The 22,238-nt window shown below is 45.6% G+C and overlaps 1 protein-coding gene across 3 annotated transcripts in view; it reads right to left on the bottom strand.

Annotated features, from left to right (window-relative positions):
* Positions 1-76: 76 nt before the first annotated feature.
* MYO7A (myosin VIIA) overlaps positions 77-22,238 on the bottom strand; it is a 64,166-nt gene continuing 42,004 nt past the window's right edge. For all 3 annotated transcript variants that reach the window (XM_048294335.1, XM_048294337.1, XM_048294338.1), the window contains 22 exons: positions 21,771-21,897; positions 18,293-18,412; positions 17,399-17,572; positions 16,010-16,237; positions 14,561-14,731; positions 13,444-13,561; positions 13,058-13,184; positions 12,774-12,943; positions 12,482-12,672; positions 11,805-11,929; positions 10,927-11,084; positions 10,276-10,429; positions 10,006-10,161; positions 9,539-9,644; positions 7,734-7,847; positions 6,605-6,692; positions 5,679-5,785; positions 5,298-5,483; positions 4,327-4,443; positions 3,765-3,848; positions 3,115-3,234; positions 77-2,465 (listed from right to left, as the gene is read on the bottom strand). In XM_048294335.1, the coding sequence (XP_048150292.1) occupies positions 2,376-2,465; positions 3,115-3,234; positions 3,765-3,848; positions 4,327-4,443; positions 5,298-5,483; positions 5,679-5,785; positions 6,605-6,692; positions 7,734-7,847; positions 9,539-9,644; positions 10,006-10,161; positions 10,276-10,429; positions 10,927-11,084; positions 11,805-11,929; positions 12,482-12,672; positions 12,774-12,943; positions 13,058-13,184; positions 13,444-13,561; positions 14,561-14,731; positions 16,010-16,237; positions 17,399-17,572; positions 18,293-18,412; positions 21,771-21,897 (3,031 nt within the window). In that variant the 3' untranslated portion in view covers positions 77-2,375. The remainder of the gene's footprint in view (positions 2,466-3,114; positions 3,235-3,764; positions 3,849-4,326; positions 4,444-5,297; positions 5,484-5,678; positions 5,786-6,604; positions 6,693-7,733; positions 7,848-9,538; positions 9,645-10,005; positions 10,162-10,275; positions 10,430-10,926; positions 11,085-11,804; positions 11,930-12,481; positions 12,673-12,773; positions 12,944-13,057; positions 13,185-13,443; positions 13,562-14,560; positions 14,732-16,009; positions 16,238-17,398; positions 17,573-18,292; positions 18,413-21,770; positions 21,898-22,238) is intronic.

The following is a 22,238-nucleotide window of genomic DNA, read 5'->3' as shown; positions in this document are numbered from 1 at the left end:
TCCCCAAGAACCCAAGAGCCCTGATCTCACCCTTCCCCCTGGAGATGTCACCACAACTGCACAGTGCAGAACAGCCTCCCACAAGCCACTTGATGCTTTTTAATTGGAGTATTTCACTTGGACATACGTTTTTTCACGTTACATTGCTTGGTGTGAATACAAAGAGGCCAGCAGATGCCAATACATAAGACACACAGGTACACGCACACAGAGTTCCAGCCTCCCCCAAAATTATGGGGTGCATGGGAGGCCAACAGAGCTGTAAGTGGACGGATGAGGGTAGTGGGAGGGGAAAGATGACCCAGAACAGCTCTGGAAACACTGCTGTGCAGCAGGTCATCTGCTGAGTGTGCTATGGGAGGCAGGGATGGCTGGAGACTCAGAAAAAGCAGTGATGGTGTGGTGATGATAGGCATGTGTCTAAGGACAGGTGGGATCCCTGGGACAGCTGGATCATGGCAGCTGGGGAAGGGAGAGAAATGTCAGACATGGATGGTGTGAAGGCAGCTGGGCTCCCAGCGTAGCCTTGGTTGGTGTAACCATGCTCCCATCACCAGAGTGCTTTGGGTAGGGGATGATGGAGGAATGGGATCTCCTAGCAGCCCTGTCTGGCTGGTGGATGTCTCCATGGAGCATCTCATTTGCTTTGATGGAGCAACCACAGTCCTAAGTCACTGCTGCATCCCACTTGGATGTCACAGTCCTTGAGGTCTGGTAGGCAGCACTGCCAGTTCTCCCTGGCACACCATGGTATTGGAGACCTGAGCGCAGCTGAGCTCAACAGAGCAGCATGTGACACCCCACAATATGGACTTCTACAAAAAGCAGCCAAACCCAGTCCAATGCACGGGACCAAGAGAGGCCTCAACATCTACTGAGATCCACTCAGTGGCACCAACACCAGATCTTGGTGGACAACTGTCACCTCTCCTAATACCCCACACCCAGCCATGTGCTCCTTTGAAGCCTGGATTTTGGAAAGGCACCCCCAGGCTTCTTCCCCTGTATCCTCCCAGACACGACATGGTTTCAGCCTCCTCTCTGCCAGCAGATCCCATCTCTGCTCCAAAGTAAGCTGGTCCACGCTGCGTGGCGTTGGGTGCCAGGTGAGGCAAACAGCCAGCAGATGAGTACAGCCAGTCAAAGATGAAGAAAAGCCCACGGAAATCAGGAGTCTGCCCTTGCTGTGAGTTGGTTCAGGTCCAGCTGGGACTCATGAAGAGCTGCTTTATACAGAAACACACACACAAAGCACAATAAAATCCTCAGCTGGTACAAACGCAGCGGCCAAGTTCATGTTTGAATTACAGCCCAACATAGGCTCGCCCTCAGTCTTCCAAGAATGGGGTGTTCAAAACCCCTACATCCATATTGAAGCTTGCAGTAAAAGTCCTCCCAAGGTTAATTTTTCTGGACACAGGGAGAAAAAGGAGATAACTAATTTTCCAACCTTCACTTCCAGCTGAGCCCTTAAGTCGGGAAAGATGTGCCTTACTCAGCCTCTGGCAGTCATGGCTCTTGGGGAATCCCTGGGCAAGGGATTGTTCTGCAGGTCACCCTCAGCCCTGAGTCATCATCCAGATACCGGCACGAAATACAGGATTTTTTTTTTCCTTTTTAATATTTTAAAAAATAAATAGAAGAAGAAACAAAACTTTAAAATTTGTTCTTTAAATATTTCCAGCATTGCACAGATTGCACTTTAGTACTCTAGCCTGTTCAATCAGTAGGTTGTTTATTCTGATTCCTAGTTAAAATGTGCTCCTCCCAGCCTGCTTTATCTTTCCGTCCATCTTAAGAACACAGTGTATTCTTTTGTAATGACAAAAAAACCAAGCCCTGCAGTGTTCATTGGACATCTTTCCGGCATGGGTCAGGGCTTTGTTATTCCTCTTCAAACCTGAAATTCCCAGAACTTCACCAAAAACCTGTTAGCATCCTAACAGCTCTCATATTTAAGAAAATAAACAACAAATGAAAGCAAAGCAAACCACACGCACACACACACAGACACACAAATCCTTTTCCAAGAGCCTTTGTGATGCCAACCATTGGGTTCAGGCAAACCTCCTGCTGGAGTGTCTTTGCCTTGGTCATTCTCTGAGAGCAATGGTGTCCCCTGGAAATCTTTGAGGCGTAGGATTGAGTTGAGATGCAGGGTGAGGAAGGTGAATAGGAGGTCAGAGATAGTCATCTTCGCTGGAATGGGAGGTGGGATTGGAGCCCTCAAGATCAGAGTCCAGTGAACTCCCTGATGGTGTTCGGCTCATCTTCCACATCTGGGAGGCAAAGGTTCTCGCCCAGCTGCATGGGTATCCCACAGCCCTCAGCTGGTGAATTAGCCCCATGACCACGTGCCAGTGGCTTCTTGCAGTTCACTTGCTACCCTTTGCACTCCTCTGTTTGCTCATGGCTGTTAGCATCTGGCTGATGTACGAGGTCAAAAGATCATCCATCTTGTACCCCTGAGGAGGAGAGGGAAGATGTTAGCAGCCTCTAGAGCACAGTTTACGCTCTCTGGCTTGCGCTTGCGTTGACCTGTTTCCCCATTCTCCACAAGGAACAGTGTCCAAACAAAATTTGCAACATTGAGATTGAGGAACTGCCTGTCCCAGGATGCTGCTGAGGCTAAGGACACAGGGAGCTTTGGATAGGACATGAATTTTCAAATGGCCAACAAAATACTGAATGCCTCAGATTAGTAACAATTAATCCAGAAGGAATTCTTATCTTTTGTGCTTTGGGTTTAAGATAGTCTAGGAGGAGGTTTGTTGCTGTGATTGTTACTAGGGACAAGCTGGGTAAATGATACTGGTTAAAGGGCTCAAGAATACCCCTTGAGCCCACACCAGCTTTAAGGTGTTTTTCAGCCCAGTGATAGGGAGCAGTCCCCTGTGGTCCTGACACAGCAACACCCCAGGCACCTTAGGCTTGCTTGTATGTTGGATGACGGACCAAGTGAGAGCTCTGATTCATTGAGCAGAGCCATAGGAAATTCAGAATGAGAAAAAACATATCAGCAGCTCTTCTGAGAGACCACTTTCAGTCCAGAGAATCCCTGAGACACAATTTGCTGCTAAAGACAGGATTTGTCTAACCTTTAACGCTTCTTACCAGGGAGGTCTCACAGAGCAGCTTGCTTCCTCTCACCAAGTTGCCAATGGTTATGTGGAAGTACGTGTTGCCACTGCTCCAGTTGGAGATCTTGGTGAAGGGGTGAGTGATGAGAATATCCTGGTGGGAACACAAGACTGACACTCAACATGCAAGAGCCTCAACTTCCATGAAGGGCTGTGGGCACTTCTCATGTCCCTGTTCACTTTCCATTACAGCAGGCCAAGGATGTCTACTGTGATAAGACTCATGGGAATGGCAGTGAGATCAAGACTCCAGATCCTCCATATCTTGTGAAGGACTGCCATACTAGAATGACCATGCACGTGGTGGAAGTAACTAGTAAGATCTCATTTACTCCAGCTCCTTTCCTATTGCCTGTGAAAGGATTAAGGAAGGAGTGTGTGCATTCTCCAGGTATCGGGCCCTAATAGTTGATGCTCCCAATCCATCTTTTGTTGAAAAAGGCTGGGCTGGCTCTGTGCAACAGTGAATTTCTGCCTCCAGAAAGTTTTCTGTCTATCCAGCCTTTCTAACTAGGCTTAAAGAGAACTCACTAAGTTCTGAACAACACACTCTTTGGGATGTCTTCTGTAAGGGCTTGGGGACTGGGCTCAGGAGCATCTGGTGAATACCTAAGTTTTGCTTACCTTGGTTTTGGGATCAATGAGGCTGACTCCATGCTTATTGATGGCAATTAGAAGGATTTCTGGATAATTTGGCTCTGTAGTTTGCTGTTGGAAATGAGATGAACTGGTTAGAGGATGTATCAAGCAAAATCAGACCCCTTCCTATTTCCTCTCTCCCTGTTTTCTCCTGACAGAACTGGCTTCTAAAGTCCTTGATGGAACTCTAGTGCCATGGTGGATGGTCCAGATTTGGTTTGTGGTGGGTAGAGACACATCCCTTGGAAAACCACAGGTTCCCCTTTGCCTTGGCAAAACAGAGAAGGGCTCTTGTGTGTTCAGCAGCACAACTGTGGGAACAGCCCCAATGACTGAGATATGCTGAAGCTCTACAATGTTTCTGTCAGTGTAAAGAGGCAAGGCAGCAATCAATGAATGAGTGTATTTGCCCTTTATGATGAAGAGTATGACACTACTTCCCTGTTTCATCAGGGTTGTCCCAGTCTGGTTCAGATCTGGAACCCCTCTGTGGTACAGGGCTCCTGATCTTGGCTACAAGCTGCCAGCTGACCCCCAGGGCAGGTACCTTCACTTCAAAGAATGCTGATCCAAATGTAGGCCACTTGAAGATAATCTTTAGAAAGGCAAGCTTGGCTTCTTCTCTTGTTTTGCCCGCGTGTTTGTTGTAGTATGCCACGATGGACTGCAACAGAGAACATAACAGAGATGGAGGGTTTGCACCACCTGGCACCAGGGATGTTTGCAGGGAAGGAGCATCAGTCCCACAATGATAGACTCATAGAAGAGTTTGGGTTGTAAGGGACCTTTGAAAGATCATGTAGTCCAAATCTCCTTCAGTAGGCAGGGTCACCTGCCACTAGAGCAGGTTGCTCTGAGTCCAGTCCAACCTGGCCTTGATGCTTGGTTCTAGTCTCTGCTCCAATAACACTTAAAAAAAGTGCTGTCTGGTCACAGGAGCAGGGCCTGGAACCAAGGCAGGTCCTTCTTAGATGAGCTGAGCTGGTGACTCCATTAAAGGCATTATGAATTTTGATTCTTCAATTTATACAGCAGATGAGACTGAGAGACCTTAAATCCAGAGATGCTGATATCAGATAGGAAATGGAAAGGACTTATCAGACTATTTCTTGACAGTGAGACACATCTAATGTTTTAAGGCTAGACCTGTCTGCACCTGTGCCACAGTTCTCCCTGTGTGAAGCATGGAGAATTATCCCTTTACTCATTAGTCTGCATTAAATGACAGACCACCTCTACAGGAGACCATCTCTTAGCATGTTTCCCTCTGGCTTTGCATCCACCGCTACAGCCACAGCCTCAGGACAAAGAAAACCCAGGGAAAGGCATGTGTATGTGAACATGCATACACAATTTCTTCTCTTGGTGGTGCCAGGGAGGCTGAAGCTCTGATAAGGCTCAAGAAGGATCAGGGGTCACTCATTCTGGCAGTCCAGCTTCAACACTGAATGTCAATGAAAGTTACCCGAGAGACTGGGCATCTCCCAGCCACACCTATGAACCAAGCTGCTGGTTTACCCTTTTCCAGTCATCTGGAGAGAGCTGCCGGATGAGGTCCTGAGGCACCAGCTCCTTCAGGAGTTTGGGGATGCTGGGGAAATAGGACTTGTCATCCTCAAACTTGACCCGGTAGATGAGAGCCGCCAGCTGCAGGACCTCTTCCCGTGAGCACTTGTGGTAGCCACGCAGGTACTTTGGTAACTCCTGCATGGAGGAAAGAACAGAGAGATAGAGAGGATGCCTGTGGACCTTCATCCTCAGATGTTAAAAGGAATTTGTGGAGGTATGCAGCCCCTGGCTAGGAGGCTGCGCCCAGGGAACATTTGCAAATGGACAAGTCCTTACACCTACTCCTAATCCCTCCCAAGTCTCCACAGCTATTGCAGAGTCCCGGCACACCTGGTAATAGTGGAAGATTGAGTCTGCCATTGAGTCTTTTCCAGGCGTTGTGTTGGTCCACAGTTTTTTCATGAAGAACACTTGGTAGGTGAGGGAAGGCACTATACCTGTACAAGTGAAGCAAACATAAGAGCAATGGTGAGAGTACCAGCTGGCGATCGGTGTCTGCATCCAGCAGTGCCCATGCACCATCACAACCTGCAGGGACAGGGGCATTCACAAGGCCAACTGGGCTCTGACATTGCAGAACAAACCACATCACTGCCATGCAAACAAAGCTTTAATAAAGTGAAAAAAGTGTCTGGGTTCACTTCCACAACCTCACTGATAGTGCCCATGCCTAACACAGGACAGAGGAGTTGTACCCTGGAGGCACCTGTGTCTTGCAACCACTGGTAAATTCAGCAGAGCTGCAGCCAGTTCCACTGTGGATGTGGTTGGTGAGGTGAGATGAATCCCACCACTGGAACCTTCCTGCAGGCACTTCCTGGAAAGCTGTCCTCCAGCAGGTGTTCCTGACAGGGGCCAGGACTAGCCCTGGAGCAGAGGTTTTGCTGCTCCTTGATGGATTACCTTCCAGGTGATGTCCCCAGGGATTGTGTAGAGAGCACCACCCCTATCAGTGTGGCCCAACAGATCACAGAATAGAATCTGTGGCCCAATAGAATCACAGAATCACTGAGGTTGGAAAAGACCTTTAAGACTGAGTCCAGCCACTAACCTAACTCTGCCAGGTGCACTGCTAAACCATGTCTCTAAGCACCACATCCACATTTTTTTGAACACTAGAGGACAGTGATTCCACCACTTCCATGAACAGCCTGTTCCAGTGCTTGTGGCAGACTATGTGGTCAGTCTTGTTTGAAAGGGATGGAGGGCTGTAGGAAGGCTGTGTGTGACCCATAAAAGAAAAAAGTCATCGTTACCATCTTTTGCTGGTCTTGCTTTCTTTATCCAGTCTGTCAGGTGTCTCACAAAGTCAAAGAAGAAATCTCCTTCTGGCACGCTGATGACCTAGGGGACACAGCCCATAAAGTCATAAAGACTAAGCAAGTGAGTCATACAACAGGATCACAGAATATCCTGAGTTGGAAGGGACCCAGAAAGATCATCAAAGTCCATCTTCTGGCCCTGCACAGGATATCCTTAAGAATCACACCATGTGCCTGACAGCACTGTACAAATATTTACTGAACTCTGTCAGGCTTGGTGCCATGACCACCTCCCTGGGGAGCCTGGTCCAGTGCCAAACCACTCCTTGGGTGAAGAACCTTTTCCTAGTATCCAGTCTAAGTGTCCCCTGACACAGCTTCATGCCATTCCTTCAGGTCTCATCACTGGTCACCCCAGAAAAGAGATCAGTGTCTGCCCCTCTTCCTCCCCTCATGAGGAAGTTGCAGACTGCAATGAGGTCTCCTCTCAGTCTCCTCCAGGCAGAACAGACCAAGTGACCTCATATGGTTTCCCCTCAAGGCTCTTCACTGTTTTCATAGCCCTCTTTAACAGCTTTATTTCCTTATATTGGGGTGCCCAAAACAAGTGACAAGACACCACAGGCAGGGTTGGCCCCAGTCCCTCTCCTGTAGTTGCTGCTCACTGCTTTGTGCTGCTAACACTGAGGCGTTATAAACTGCTGATGTGAGAAAGCCCCTGCTAGTGCCTTGCTTCAGGCTCTGTCTCTAATTTCACCCATTACTCCTCACTGCAACTTGTTTCACCACAATTCTTTTCACTTCCTGATGACTATCTCCATAGATTTCTCCCAGTTTCCAGAGGCAGCTCTAAGCTGCACATTTTTCTTACTTAGTCCTTTCTCATAAACCCAACTCAGCAACAGGCCAGGAGAGCTTTGCCTGTCTGTGCTTTAAGTCCTTTGGGGTGACTGCTAGAAGTCAGGGCTGTGGGACTGCAAACCTCACCTGTATCAGATCAGATCTGACTTAGAAATGCCACACAGCTTGTAGAGAAATGCTGCTCACCACGTGGCTGTGGCTCCACCAATGTGTACCCACTGGTAAGCAGGTTGTCCCGAGTACCTCAGGGTGGGTCACTCACCTTGTCAGAGATTTTGACAAAGAGGCTGAAGCCCTCAGAGGACTTCAGGAGCAGCCTGTTGGAGATGTTCTGGCAGAAGTCCTTGGCTTTTGTGCTGGATTCCACCTCAAATGCCTATAGAGAGAGGAAGATCATCACCACTGCTGTCTCAAGGTTAATTTCCACTTTTTGCTCTCTTTGAGGAGCTCCAGGTGCACAGAGGGATTTAGATGCCCACCACCAGTGAAATCAGTGACATTGTGGACTGGGGCTCTGGGCATTGGAAGGGATGCCTGCAGAAGCTCTGTCACGCTACTACTGTACCATTGTGCTTTGTAATGCTGTATCTATATCCTGTGCTGGCTTATCCAGAGCTCTCTAGGCAATGCAGGAAATTTTTCTGATCTAACAGTGAAGTCTCAGAACTATTTGTTTGAGGGAAGAGGGGTGGGAAAGACAGAGTGAGAGACCTCCAGGCTGGTTTGTCCCAACTGTCTCTCCAGTGATGCTGAGGAAGTCAGATGCCTGGCTTAGACCAGGCCTAAGCCAGATGCCTGATTTCTAGATAGCAGAATAGAAGGAAAATGATTCCTGTTTTATGGATAATCTAAAGGATGGGATGTTTAAAGATCTGGCCCATTTTATGCACATCCCAATTCTGGTTTTGGTTTTTGAGCTGTGCTCAGCATTTACATTGCCTCAGTTTTGCTCTGCCCACTTAATGAGATTCACTCCATAGCAGTTTAAGAAATTTAAGCTCCTGATCCCCACATGCATGGCTGTGTTAGCCTGAATCACCAAACCACCAGGACCCATGTTCCACATCCCATGAGAGTCTGATCTGGGGTTCAGTGCTGCTAATGCTCAGCAGCACTTCAGTGCAAATGCATCTTGTACTGGAATGATGCCACTCTGCCAGTCCACATGATGACTTCCATGGCCAAAAGGATCACAGCAAACCCATCCAAGTGCAGAAGTCCGCACTGCCTCCTTCTACTGGCTCTCACACAGATGCATGTGTACAAAGCAGTGTCATGTCCACTGCTGGTCATGTAGGAAAAAATACTCAAAGTGATGAGAAGCCCCAAGAGTTCGCTCAACTCTCCATTACAGATAAACAAGGGCACTCACAGCTGCTGCAGGGGAATCATCCTTTTCCTTCTATGGGTGTGGGTTGTTTTACAAATAAACCCATTTGGAAATACAGGATTTTAGTTGTACCCAAGGGCATGAGGGAAGAGAGAGATGTGAGCCTCATAGGAAGACTAATCAGTACTGTAAGACAGCAGTATCTGCAAGGACATGCCTATCTGCTCTGGCATCAATATGACTAGCTGCCTTATCAGCATGTAAGATGCTTAGTGAGAGCTTCCTGAGTGCAGGTATGATTTCTGTGTCATCTCAGGTCAGAAGGGGTAATTTCAGTCACCTACTTGCCAGTACTGCAACATTCTGCCCAGTCCCCACGGGGCCCCATCATGATACCCCACTGGGTATCGTTGGTCTAGGCTCCAAATAACTGAGAGCCAAGGCTTGTCAGCTATTTTGAGTGGATGAACCCATCCAGCTTCCCTCTTTCTGCAGTCATACTGTAAACCCTCCAGTGAACACCAGCAGAGCACCCATATCTTGAAAAACACAAATTGCAACAACTCTACTACAAAAAGAGTAGACAAGGATGGATTTTCCTTGTAACGCTTTGGCCCAGAGGCTTCTGGAAAGGCTGAACTTTTCTGGATCAGAACAAATATTAGCCTCTTCTGAGATTTTAATAAGAAAATTGACAGCCATCCTGACAGAAAAAAATTTCCTTCTCCCCCATTTACCTCATCGGTATCATCAGGGAAGTAAACCTTGTGGAAAATTTGGGTCGTTTTGTGTTGAATAGCTTCCACTTCTACCAGATGGGGTGGGTATTTCCTGGATCCATTCCTGCAAAACAGGAGGTGGCAAGTGTCACAGCATCATCAAAGCAAGAATGCTTTGTTTAAATCTTCCCTTTTAATGCATATTCTTTTTTAATAACTCCAGCTAGTTTCTTAATATTACAATACTTTTCCTCCTACAAAGAAGAAAGTGACTTAAGTGGATCTGAACAAAGTTGATTCATTTCTATTTTTCTGCACTGCTTATCAGCAACCCAATGTCTCTTTCAATCAGTTTGGTGGAATAGAGAGGGAGGCTGTGAGCTTTCACTGTGCTCTAGTCACCAAAATATCTCCCAATTGTATTTTCTCACACATATTTGGATGTTGTGGCGCAGTCAGGACTAGGAGATCTTTTGGTGCCATACCTCAAGGCTTTCTGGAGTCTCTGGATACAGTCTGCTGCCAAGGGGTGATGTTTCCGGGATTGCAGGAACCTCTGGACATGAGGCAGGAGGATGTTACTCGGAGGGAAAAGGCCTGTACACAACCACAACAGCTCCCAGCCTTTCTCTTCACTGTATCTGTGCAAGAAGAAATCCAGGAGGAAGAAAATCACTCATGGCATGGACACTTCAGATCTGCTTTGTGCAACACAGTCTAATGCATTTGGGCCAAGCGGAACAAACAACCCTTACTTGATGTGGTTGTCTGTGAGCTGCTTGAGGGTCTGGCAGTAGATTTCATCCTTTAGGGGTTCGGCTTTCAAGGCACCTTCAAATATTTGGTCTGTCAGCTCATTGACTGAGCGGGTCCTTTTGGATGGGTAGTCACCCATATATTTCAGCACTGGTGGGAGGTAGGAGTCAAGGATAAGCTAACTGGGATATTTGGAGAAGCCCTTCTGTTGATGACATTGTTAAAAGACATCCTACACATGACTACAGAAGTGGCTGCAAAGGGATACTCAGGCATCAAACCCTGTCCCTGAGGCCATGTGGACTGGTCCGCATTCACATGGATTAGGGCTGTGGCCTTCCACAGAAGGTGCATTTTGCAGAGTCAGCTGAACCAAGACAGAACACCACCAGTGAGTGTGGACCAGCAGGACTCAATAACTGGTCCCCTAATCCTCATTTATTAAGAAGTAGACACACCTCAGATTTTAAGGACGCTTAAGTATAGATTTGTGGTGCACACCCATCTCCAAGCCTGTGACATGGTCCCACAGCCCTTAAGAGGGACCACAAACCTTTCTTTGGGCTTTGCTTGGGGCCCTAAAGAACCTGTTCAGCCCTTTGTCTGTCAGACCTGTTGCCCAAAGGCACTCCCAAGCAGAGGAAGGATATCAATAAAGGCCATACAGGCTTCTTGGGACAGCTCCTCGCTGCCCAGGATCTTCTTCAGCAGTGGCTGTTTGATGGGCTCGCGGGTGTAACACCACAGCTTGTCCTTTCCACGGCTCTTGGTGATCATGACCCGGCTGAGGGTGTGCTTTGGAGGTGGTCTGGTGGCAAATACAAAGCAAAAGGTAGAAGACTACAGGGATAAAAGGGACAGCTTGTGGCCAATGTTTCACCTAGAAAGGTTGCTCACAGCATTTGGCTAATGAACTCTTACACCAAATTGGACATCACAATTTAGCAAGCTCCAGTTCTGCCCAAAGATAAACACTTGTACATTCCTGTGACTCAGAGGAGTCTCTTATAGAGCCTACAAAAGTACTGACACCACAACCACCAACCCTATCCCAAAAAGCTTCAAACCACAGGAAGGATGATGGATGAATGGCCAGGGCACCTGCACTGAAAGAATATCACCTAGCAGTGTAAGCCTGACAAGCTGAAGATATCCCAGAGGATCTGGTCTGTCTGTTTGGATTGCCAGCCCATCCTAACAGAAGTGGGAGCTTTGGTCAGCTGCATTCAGCAGTGGTGCACATTTAGATTTTTGGAGCTGAGATGAAAATGCCTATATAGTCTAAGCACATCCTCCCACATAATACTAAATTTCACATTGCTACACCTCTGCTGAGAAGAAATACTTTATAAAACCTTGTCTGTGGAAAACCTGCTGTTCAAATGCCATGACCTAAATCAGAGGCTGCAGTTGTACAAAGTCACATGATGGGGTATTCAGAGTCTTTTCCAGTAGCAAAATTTTTCTGATTCCCAAGCTACCTGCAGATGGATTCCTATAATTTTTGAGAATGGTTTAAAAAACTCACCTAAAATAATCATAGGAGAATTCCTCCAAGGTGTATGGCTTTACTCTTTCTTCACTGTCTGAAACTGCCATCTGAGAGGTTCTGATAACATCTTGTCGTTGGTCAGGGGTCATTGTGACCAGAGCCTGTGGGATGAAAAGCTCTCTGTTACCTGGTATATTTGAAATAAAATATATCTGATATATTCAAAGAGAGGAAGCAGATACAAAACAAGAACAGTGCAAATGAGAATAATCCATCAAGTCCTGTTAACAGGCAGTTAGAACTGTGCAGCTGTCATTTCTCTGTGCCATTCTCAGTCACTAATGCAAGGAATAACAGATGTTTCCATAATGTGGATCATTTCCTGAGGAAGAAAATGTGCTCTGGAACCTACAGCTCCATATGTGAATGTAGCAGTTCCCTCCAACCATAAATACACCTTTAAGCAACCAGGCCAGCTGGAGGGGTTTAGCACAATACATGGATATTCCAAGTCACAAGTTTGTGGTAACCTGAGTGCCAAGATCAGAAGAAAGGCTGAGGTCACTTTTGCCTTGGACAACTTGTCATCTCTCTCATCCACTTTGGTTTCTGCCTTACCTTCAGGGAGATTCTGGCCAGATGTAAGCACTTCAGGAAGGCTTTGACCTCCCTGGGCATTGTACCAAGTTGTGTAGTTCCGTAAGACAGCTTACCACGATCTCCAGCGGAGGCATGGTGACTGTAGGCAAGACGTAGACGGAATCAGTTGGGAAATCCCCTCTCTGCTTGGTCCGCTCGTTGAGCCCATTAGCCCACCCTGAGTTCATCACTTGTTCTCCTGTGTCCTGGTCCAGAACTATCAGGTCTCCTTTAAGGAAGCTGAGGAACCCAGATTCTTCTCCCACTGCAAAAAAAACCCCATTGGTTTGAATTGTCTTTTTCCAAATTCCTTGGGAATATTCAATCTATCCATATGTTTACCACTGAGCTGGGCTATTTTCTTGCCTGGGTTTGGGTTGTCTTGGAGAGTGACCACATATTTGGATCGTTTCCTTAGTCCTTCAAGGAAGGTCACCACCAGGTCCCGGATATCCTCTGCATTGTTCGAGGTGAAAGTGTATTCATCACCTTTAATGGTGGCCAGGGTAAAACTCTGCCCTTGTAGCTTTCCTCCTCTGGGATGTATTTTTATAGGAGACATAAACACAAAACATAATGACATCCAGAGGCAAAGCCTGGAAAAGAACTGATCTATGCTGAGATTGCCAGCCAAGTCTATTGCCCCTTACCTGCTGCTTGACACAGCTGTGATCTCTGGGAAAGAGAGCTCTAAGAGAACCTGCTCCTGTTCATCCACAAAGTACACCCCTGTCCAGTTGACAGCTACAATCACATCATTTTTAGGCAGGCTTGGTCCTGGGTTGAAGACAAGGCATTCAATCAGTTCATGAAGGGTCTTAGGATACAGAAAATGTTTCAAAGAAGGATGTTTTTTTAATGGAGAGAAATAGTAGCAGACCCATAGCCTGAGCCATTGCTAATCAGGATGCACCAAAAAATAATGTATCCAAAACAGACCAGCTAGATGGGTCCCTTCTTGTCTGTGGAATCTCCATCTCTCCTTCCTTTTGCTTTAGAGCATCTTGTCCTCTGGGGATGTGCTCTACTGACTCACCTGAGAATTTGAAGGCTTCATAAAACCGAGAAAACAGCAAAGGCCACTTGAAACGTGCAAAATCCACTACTTCTTCCTTGACCTTTTTTGGGTCTGCCCTCTTCTGAGTATAAATTCCCTACAGAAAATGCAAACCACAACCAACATGAAGCAAAACACAGTTATAACCAGGAAGAGAGCAAAGAAAATCAATCCATGTAACCTGAAGATCTTGGAACAAATATTAATGGAGGTCTCAGTGTGGCTAAGGGCCAAACAAACTACTACAGGAACAACTAACAGTTTGGACGAAGTCCTGGCCTTCAGTTCCCACTGTAGGGAATAATTTGACTTAGAGAGGCTGGGCAAGCATCTGGAGTGACCAGTCTCAGTGAGGCTCATCTCAGCTGACTTTGGGTTTTCCTAAAGTGTGTGTTTACTTTTCAGCTTGACATTCCTTTAGCTGGAAGTGGACACTCATCAGCCCTTGAGCCCCTTATTTAGGGCATCCTTAAACACCTGACATCTCTGTACAAAGCTGACAGGCTGACAGAGGATGTGCAAGATCCAAGTGAATCCCTGTGTCTCCACTGACAGTTAAGGTGAGGTGAGACTCCTAATGCATATGGAGATGTTTACATTGTAGGTATTGTAATCTGAAGCTGGCTCCTGATGTTAAATGAATGCCCATCCTCATGCCAGGAACATCACCCCTCTTGAGTGGTCATGAGTACTGGGTAATGAGTTATGCAGTGTTGCCATGTGAGAGTGTCACAAGTGTTCTAATTGAAGCCGGGGAGGTTTTATACAATGCTTGGCACAACAAGGTCCTGACAATGCCTGGAGACACAGACCACCTCTGTAATACAACCAGTAACACCACAATCTCATGTAACAGGAATGTCACCCCAGAAATGGCATTTTGCATCTCACAGTAAATCTTTGCAGGTTGTCTTCTGTCAGATCTTGCATAAAACCCGGTGTAAAGCTGAATATGGTTAATACAAACCCTGCCCTTTCTCGCTGATTTAGCTTCAGGCCAGGCTAAGAGCTGAGCTATGATGTCTGACACGTTTAAAACGCACATGAAGCTACTGAAGCACAACATGGTCCTCGACTGGTGATCTATTGTCCCCACCTTTTTATGTGCAGCTATAATGAGCTGAGCCCATTTTTCCACTGTTTTTGAAGCTGTGATCTCTCTGTCCGGAATGTAGGATGGAATTAGATTTAGCAGTCTTTCCAGTACCATCTCTGACCCATAGTCCACATAGTATTGCTGGGAAGCCAGTTCTGCCAGATCTTCCTCCTGTAGGAGCCAAACAAACCAAGTTAATGCTGTTACCAGGTCATCACAACATCCATCCTCCACCACTCCAGGAGCCTGTTGTGGAGGCTGGGTGTACTACAAAATTGTGTGGGGATGCTTCTCTTTGGCAGAACTTCACCTTTTGCAGCTTTTTTGCTCAACTTAAGTTCAGGACATTGACTACTAAAAGCTATGATTAAGCCTTAACATGTTCAGCGACTAGCACCACACAACACTGTACTGTGTGGCAACATTTGCCCCAGCCTTTCTTTGCAGATCAGCCTGTTTCTGATGTCTGCAGTCAGCAATGGGTGATTTTGCTATGGCAGACAGAGCTTAGTGATTGAAAACTGCGTATGTCCATCATTTCCCACATTTGGGAAGCCCACCAACTGCACGTGTAAAACATCCTTTAATGCAGCTGCATTTCAAGCACTTGGTGTGAAGCAACAGAGCTACCGAAATGGTAATAGCACAAGGGAGACCAGGAGCAGCAGAAGGTGAGGGAGAAAGGACAGGATTTCTGACAGGATAAAAGAGCTGCAGTTAATTCAATATAGATGTGAAAAGATGATTTAGTTTCCAAGGTGACTGGATTCTACCAGATCACAGGAGAACGGCCAGGTGTTGGGGAAGAGAGATGTCTTCAATTTGACACCAAGATGATTTTAAACAGAAACAAAAACCCCACACAAGCCCCACAAAAAGTTGGCTGTTTGCTAAAAAATCCTACCCAAAAACCATGATGGACATTTTCAGAGATTTTGATGTTTCCTGAAATGCTAGTTTCCATGACACTGGAATAATTCTGTGAGCTCCCAGAGACTCTAATGCTGTGTTTATGCTGCCAGTGTCTGTTCAGTATATGGCAACACTACTGGGTTTGTACTGCATGGCAGAGGTCTGGGTATCCTGCAAATCATCTCTCATGCCTAAGGCTTGGCAGGATTCACCAAGCAGGGTTCTGCTGTGTACTGCTGGTCTGGTGATCTGGTTACAGACTATTTGTGGTGCTCCAAACTGAGGCAGGTGGACAAAGTGCCTGTTCACTCTCCCATCCAAAATTCAACAGGAGACAGTGCTCATGCAGCACATGGAAGCATCCAAGCCCAGTCAAGAGCATCTGATTGCTGTAGTTCCTGTTTTCTACGTGAATACCATAATGCCCAAGCTAATGGGTATCCAGGGAGGAATATTTATCATCCCCTTTGTTGTAACCTATTTCACCATCTCAAAGATACTTGCTGGACCAGACTGGGAGCTGCTGAGGTCACACACCTTGTCACACCGGTACTCCCCAAACTTCACCCCTCGCACGATCTGTTGGTAGATGAGATTGGTGGCCACGTTGTCCTCACTTGGGTTGTGCCAGGGAGTGAAGATCTCCTTCCTGAAGAAGAGCCGCCACGGCGCGTTGCGTTCCTGCGCTCCCTGCTCCTTGGCGTACTGCTCGCACTGGGACACAGCATCCATCACGTGGTCATTGCCACTCCCCAGCGAGGACACCTGGGAAGGGCAGAGGGAAATGTGGCATTCACCTGACCAAATGCAGACCTTTCTAGGTAGAGAGATCTATTTTTGAGTCACTCAGCCAGACTTCCTTCATAATCACAACAATCAATGTATCTATGTCTGCTAGACAGCCAAGACTGAATAGTTCTGCAGCATGGCTGAGTCATTCCATTTTGAGCTCCAGTTTCCCATCCAGATTGAAAGGAGAGCATCAACATGAACCAGCAAAGCCAATGGTCCCATTTTAAACTATTGTTGATTCATATTGTGCTTTGAAACACACTGTTTCAAAGTCATGGGCTTGGACCCAACCATGCTAAGCATCAGAAAAACCCAGAATAAAAAAGCCTGTCCTGTTACAGAAATTTACCTGCCTTCTCTTTGGTGTCTGCCATGAAGCCCCTAAAGGACTATATCCCCTCAGACTTGGCATCCCTGGCTGAATGACTCCTCAAAAAAGATGAAGAAGGCAGAGTATAAACCATTTTTTTCTCCACCTAGAGGCAGAGGTGGCCACATCTGCAGGTGAGAATATACTTCATCCTCTTACACAGCACCTCTTGGAATATTTTAGTTTCATTGACTTGTAGCTGTTGTCTCACCTGATGAAGTTTTACCCCTCTCATTTATACTCACCTTTTATTTTTACAGAATTTCTGAAAAACATGTGGTTTTATGTTAAAGAAATCAGGTTAGATGCCAATGCAGGAATGGCAGTTTGGATATTAGCTCATTGTGGGAGCTTAATTTCAACTGTTAGCTTTCCGATTAAATTTAATTGGCTCCCTTGCATAAAAATCCAGGTAGGTTGTTTTACTGGAAATTCTTCTCTAATAAGCTTAACTGAAAGCAAGAGAATAGCATCACATAAGTATGTAGGAGGAAAGGAATTTCTGGAGGCTTCTGGTCCAGCACACTGGTCAGAACAGTGCCTCTTTGAATGGCTTTCTCTGTATTTTCGTGTAAAATTCTGAGTATCTCCAATGAGAGAGATTTTCCTACAACCCAGCTGCAGAGTCTGACTACTCTTTTTGTGAAAATCATGGTGACACTTGCATTGTAGAAATAATCCTGCCTTCTGGAAGTTATGTGACAGCAAGGAGAACCTCCCCCCTTCTTTCCCAGAGATATTCAGGAACAGAACTTAAGATATACCTTGTCAAAAAGCGCAATGTAGAGTGAAAAGCCAAATCGGTCCTTCAGACTGATTTTGTCAGCCAAAGAATTACAGAGCTCTTTAGCAGTTGTTGCAGAGTCTGTCAACAGCGTCTTTGTTGTCCCATCCATAAATGTGACAGGCAGCATGATTGGTTTCTTGGACTTGGTTGCCTAAAGGATTGAAGTCAAACTTTATGATGTTATGTGTATTTCAATACTATTTACCTGCGTACTCTTCCACCCCACTCTGGTAACCACTTACTAATTCCTGATCCTACTGACTGGTTGCTTTTCAATGTTACCATACCACATTTATCAATGGGATAATGTATGGTCAGCCACTGGAAGCACTCAGAAGTCACAGATATTTTATTTAACACATTCAGTCATCGAGGTGCCTACTCCAGTAAATACAAGCATGCTAGGGAATGCTCATGGACACTGGAGCACAGCTGTATGTGCTTGCAAGCTGGTATAGAAAAAGAGCAACTTCTGCACAAACTGCCTGTTCCAGCTATGATTACCCCCAAAGAAGTCCCAGGGACCACTCAGAGGAGGCAGTTTGCCAGCACCCACCTTCATCTGGAAGACAGTTTCCTAGAACACACAGGGGCTTGCTCTGTGCCAGCTTGCCTCAATGCCCAACAGCACTCTCAAGCACATTGAATTTACAAATATTGATGCAGCCAAAAGGATTGATCTTCAACACACTCTGGAGCAAAGCCAAGATGTACAGGGAATGCAATACATTGGAATTATCTGAAAATTCTTGACAGAAATAGGCATTTTGTTGCCCCACATTCTGTCCTGACAAAGATGTGGTTCTTGTGACAGTGAAAGGCTTAAACCCTGAGCCCCAGTTGCCTGGGGAGGACATGGAGGGGCTCGTACCTGCAGCTCCAGCCAGCTGGGTGGCTGTGTCCTTGTCCCATTGGCAAATGTCCGCCTCAGCCTCTCTTCACAATAGGGAGCATAACCTGGGGGGCCTCCGTTGATGAAGTTCCTCAAATACTGTTGGCAGCAGGGAACACATTGTTTAGACCTTTGGCTTAAGAGGCCAAGCATTTGCAAAGGTTAACAAGTAATGTTTTATTGGAGAAAAGCCCTCTGTGACTAATGACGGTGATAACACTCAGGCTCGGATGTTCCTACATCACAGCACCGGAAGCTGAGAGAGAGTAGGACAGTCTGCACGCCTGCCTTGTTCTTCTACTGTGCATTTCTGGCCTCAGAGGAGATAAGATACCAGACTAGATAACAGACTTTGACTGAAGCCAGAGCAGCAGCTTTTCTGTTCTTGCTATTGCTGCCACTGATTTCTATCTTTGAATTTTAAAGATGTATTATAAAATGTTATTGAGTTTTGGCCAAAAAGATGGGAGTGAATGAAAAAGATGTGTAAGTAATAATCCAGGGGAATTGTAAGTGAATGCCACTCAGAACACTTAGCTGCCAGCACAAAAGATCTTTCATGGTGACATTAAACAGATATTCCCTTAGTCAGACTTTAAATTGCAATTTGGCCTAAACCAGAACTTGAAGTGCTTCAGTGTATGTTAAAAATACAACCATATTATTGTAGAGAAAATTAAATCCTGTGATTTTCACAATATGAAAGATAATACACTGAAAAATATTGCACAAACATGTTGGCCAAAATGCTAAGTAAGACTAATAATTCTGTAAATCTAATTTTTCTGAGAGACTTTATAGATAGATAAAGAGTTCTCTGAATGATAACACACAGCTGTTCCTTCAGAAACACAGACTGCTTTATAACACTGTCAGCCATAAATAACATGGCTAGAGAGACAGCTATCTCTGTCAATCATAACTCACTGCAGCACTACCAAGTACCTATGTAATACAGCCAGGTTATAGAGATGAGAGCTGTTGAAATGATCCTAAGTGTTCGATGCAAGGTAAAAGTGTAGTTTTAATTATACTATTGCAAACAATGAACAATGTAATTACATGTTTTTTCACGTTCCTACTTCCTTGTGACTGAAGCTTCCACCTAAGCCCTCTGTTGGTTGAAAGAAAGGTGCAAAGAACAGGAGTGCTAATGTGTCTTGGCCCATGCTTAACACATGATGCAATAAAGGTATCTAATGGGATCCAAAGCATAACTTGCATATTTGGGAACTGGAATACATATTGAAGACCTGCCTCATTATCAGTGAAATCTTTTTCAAAATGTTCAGTTCTAATTGATACTTTTGAATGACAGAATCATAGAAGGAAATAGGTGACATCCACAGGGACTTGGACATGCTTAAGAGTTGGGCCTGTGTGAACCACATGAAATTCAACAAGGACAAGAGCAATTTCCTGTACCTTGGCTGGGGCAATCCCAAGCACAAACACAGGCTGGGCAGAGAATGGATTGAGACTAATCCTGGGGAGAAGGACTTCAGGGTGTTCATGGACAAGAAGCTCAACATGACCCATCAATATGCACTCACAGCCCAGAAGCCATCACCAGCAGCGTGGGCAGCAGGGAGAGGGAGAGGATTCTGCCCCTTCGCTCTGTCCTAACCAGATCCCACCTGGAGTGTTGTGTCCAGCTCTAGGACCCCCAACACAAAAAAGATACAGACCTGCTGCAGCAAGTCCAGAGGAGGCCACTAAGATGCTCAGAGGGCTGGAGCACCTCTGCTACGGAGACAGGCTGAGAGAGCTGGGAGCGTTCAGCCTGGAGAAGGTTCCAGGGAGATTTTAGAGCACCCTCCAGAACCTAGAGGGGCTATAAGAGAGCTGGAGAGGGACTTTTGATAAGGACATGGAATGACAGGACAAGGGGAAGTTGCCTTAACCTGAAAGAAGGCAGGTTTAGATTGAGCATAAGGAAGAAATGCTTTCCTGTGGAGGTGGTAATGCACTGGAACAGGTTGCCCAGAAAAATTGTGTCTGCCCCATCCCTGGAAACATTCAAGGCCAGGCTGAATGGGACTCTGAGCAATCCGGTCTAGGGAAAGGAGCGCCCTCCTGGCAGCAGGGTTGAACTAGATGACTTACAGAGATCCCTTCCAACCCAAACCATTCTATGCCTCTCTGATTCTATGATCCTGTATTTCTATCATTCTGTGTCTGAGTCTCCAGAACTACTTATAAATTATTTCTGATAAGTGCTTCATTATCCTAAAGTAATCTTCCGCTACTAAAGATTTAAACCAGCACAACTTCCTGTGCCATACTTCTCAGATCTCATTTTCCCACATAATTTAATTGCCTGCGACTTTGCCAGTGATTTATCTTCTTTATTAGATTTCACACCAACAAGGCCTGGGGATGAAGGAGGCATTTCTATTCTGGGCTTCAGCCTTTTCAGTGCTGAAGACCTGGTACCTAATCTGATATCTATGGAAATTAATGGAACATCTTTATTTCCAGTCAGGCACTGGGACAAATTGTCCAGGGAAGGGGTGGAATCACCATCCCTGGAAGTGTTCGAAAAACATGCAGATGTGGTACCTGTGGACATGCTTTAGTGGTACCTGTGGGTAAGCTTTAGCAGTGGGATTGGCAGTGGCTGGACTTGATCTTAGACATTTTTTCCAACCTAATCAATTCTGTAACTCTATAACTCATTTGGAAAGCAGAGTGTTCAAATCTAGGCAACAGAACTTTGCCCAGAAAAGAGGAAAAGAAAATCCTTAAGAACAATCTGATTTTCAAAAGTGTCAGCCACTTGGCATCTCCCACTAACTTCAGTCCTGCTGATCCACAGTGCTGCTGGAGATGGATTACATGTTATCTCATGTTTGGAATTGGATGTTTCCAGTATGACACGTGGTGGGGAATGTAGTGTCATTCCAAGAGCACCTTTGCAAATGTACTTCCACGTAAACTAAATCCTTCCCTTTCTATGTGCATTTCTTTTTAGCATAAATTTATATTCATAATTGGTTGTGTTCTATGCCTTGCCAGTTTTGGTAGAACAGATGCCTGAGGTCACACTGTCAAAGCCAGTAGATGCTGAATGCACAGACCTTTGCACATGAGAAACAGGGGAGAAATGTGGGCTGTTCTGGTTGTGCAAATTGCACTTGCAGCCTCCCACAAACAAATTTCCTACCAGAAGTCACTTAATCACATCTTCACACATCTACACTGCAGGAGGCATCATCTAATTTGGTTGTCTACATTACCTTTAGAGTCACAGGAAAGGGAGAGTCACTTTTCAGGAGTGACTCACCTAATTCACATTAGACATTGAACTTGGGATAATGCACACTTTCCTTAGGAACTTTGTGGCAAAGACTGGGATTCCCTCTACTGTGAAACCCAAGAGAAAAGCTGGTCCCATGAGTGGAAAAGAAAATGTACTGGCAGATAATTCATCAGACAAATGTCATCTAAAATTTACCTTCACAAATTTCTCAGAAGGAGCAAAACATCCCACGCAGAGGGACATCAAGATCCAACCCCTAGCATGGCTGCTTTTGGATGGGTTCTGGGTCAGCTGCTTGCAGATTTGACAGTAGATTTCATCCCTACAACAGGAATAAAAAAAATAATTAAAAGTTAAACAGAAAAAAATTAGAGGAACTATTTAACATTAATTAATTTCTATTAATAAACATAAACACATAAATTGGCTAAACCAGAGATGTGAAAGTGGCCTTCATTTGACATTTTAGAATTTTTGAATGCTTCATTTAGCAGCTGAAATGAGTTTGAGTTTTTCATTAGCAGACCATTAAAAATATTCACACAAACAAAAGAGATACAATGGTCAATGGAGTAGTGAGGAACAAGAGTGAGCATTAATAAAACCAATCCAGTTTCATTAGGACTTTCAGAATGTTTGAATCCCTTTGCATGGTCTTTCCAC

Source organism: Corvus hawaiiensis, chromosome 2 (assembly GCF_020740725.1).
Source record: "Corvus hawaiiensis isolate bCorHaw1 chromosome 2, bCorHaw1.pri.cur, whole genome shotgun sequence".
Taxonomy (NCBI): domain Eukaryota; kingdom Metazoa; phylum Chordata; class Aves; order Passeriformes; family Corvidae; genus Corvus; species Corvus hawaiiensis.
The sequence above is the reverse complement of the archived record's forward strand: the minus strand, read 5'-3'. Positions and strand labels throughout refer to the sequence as shown.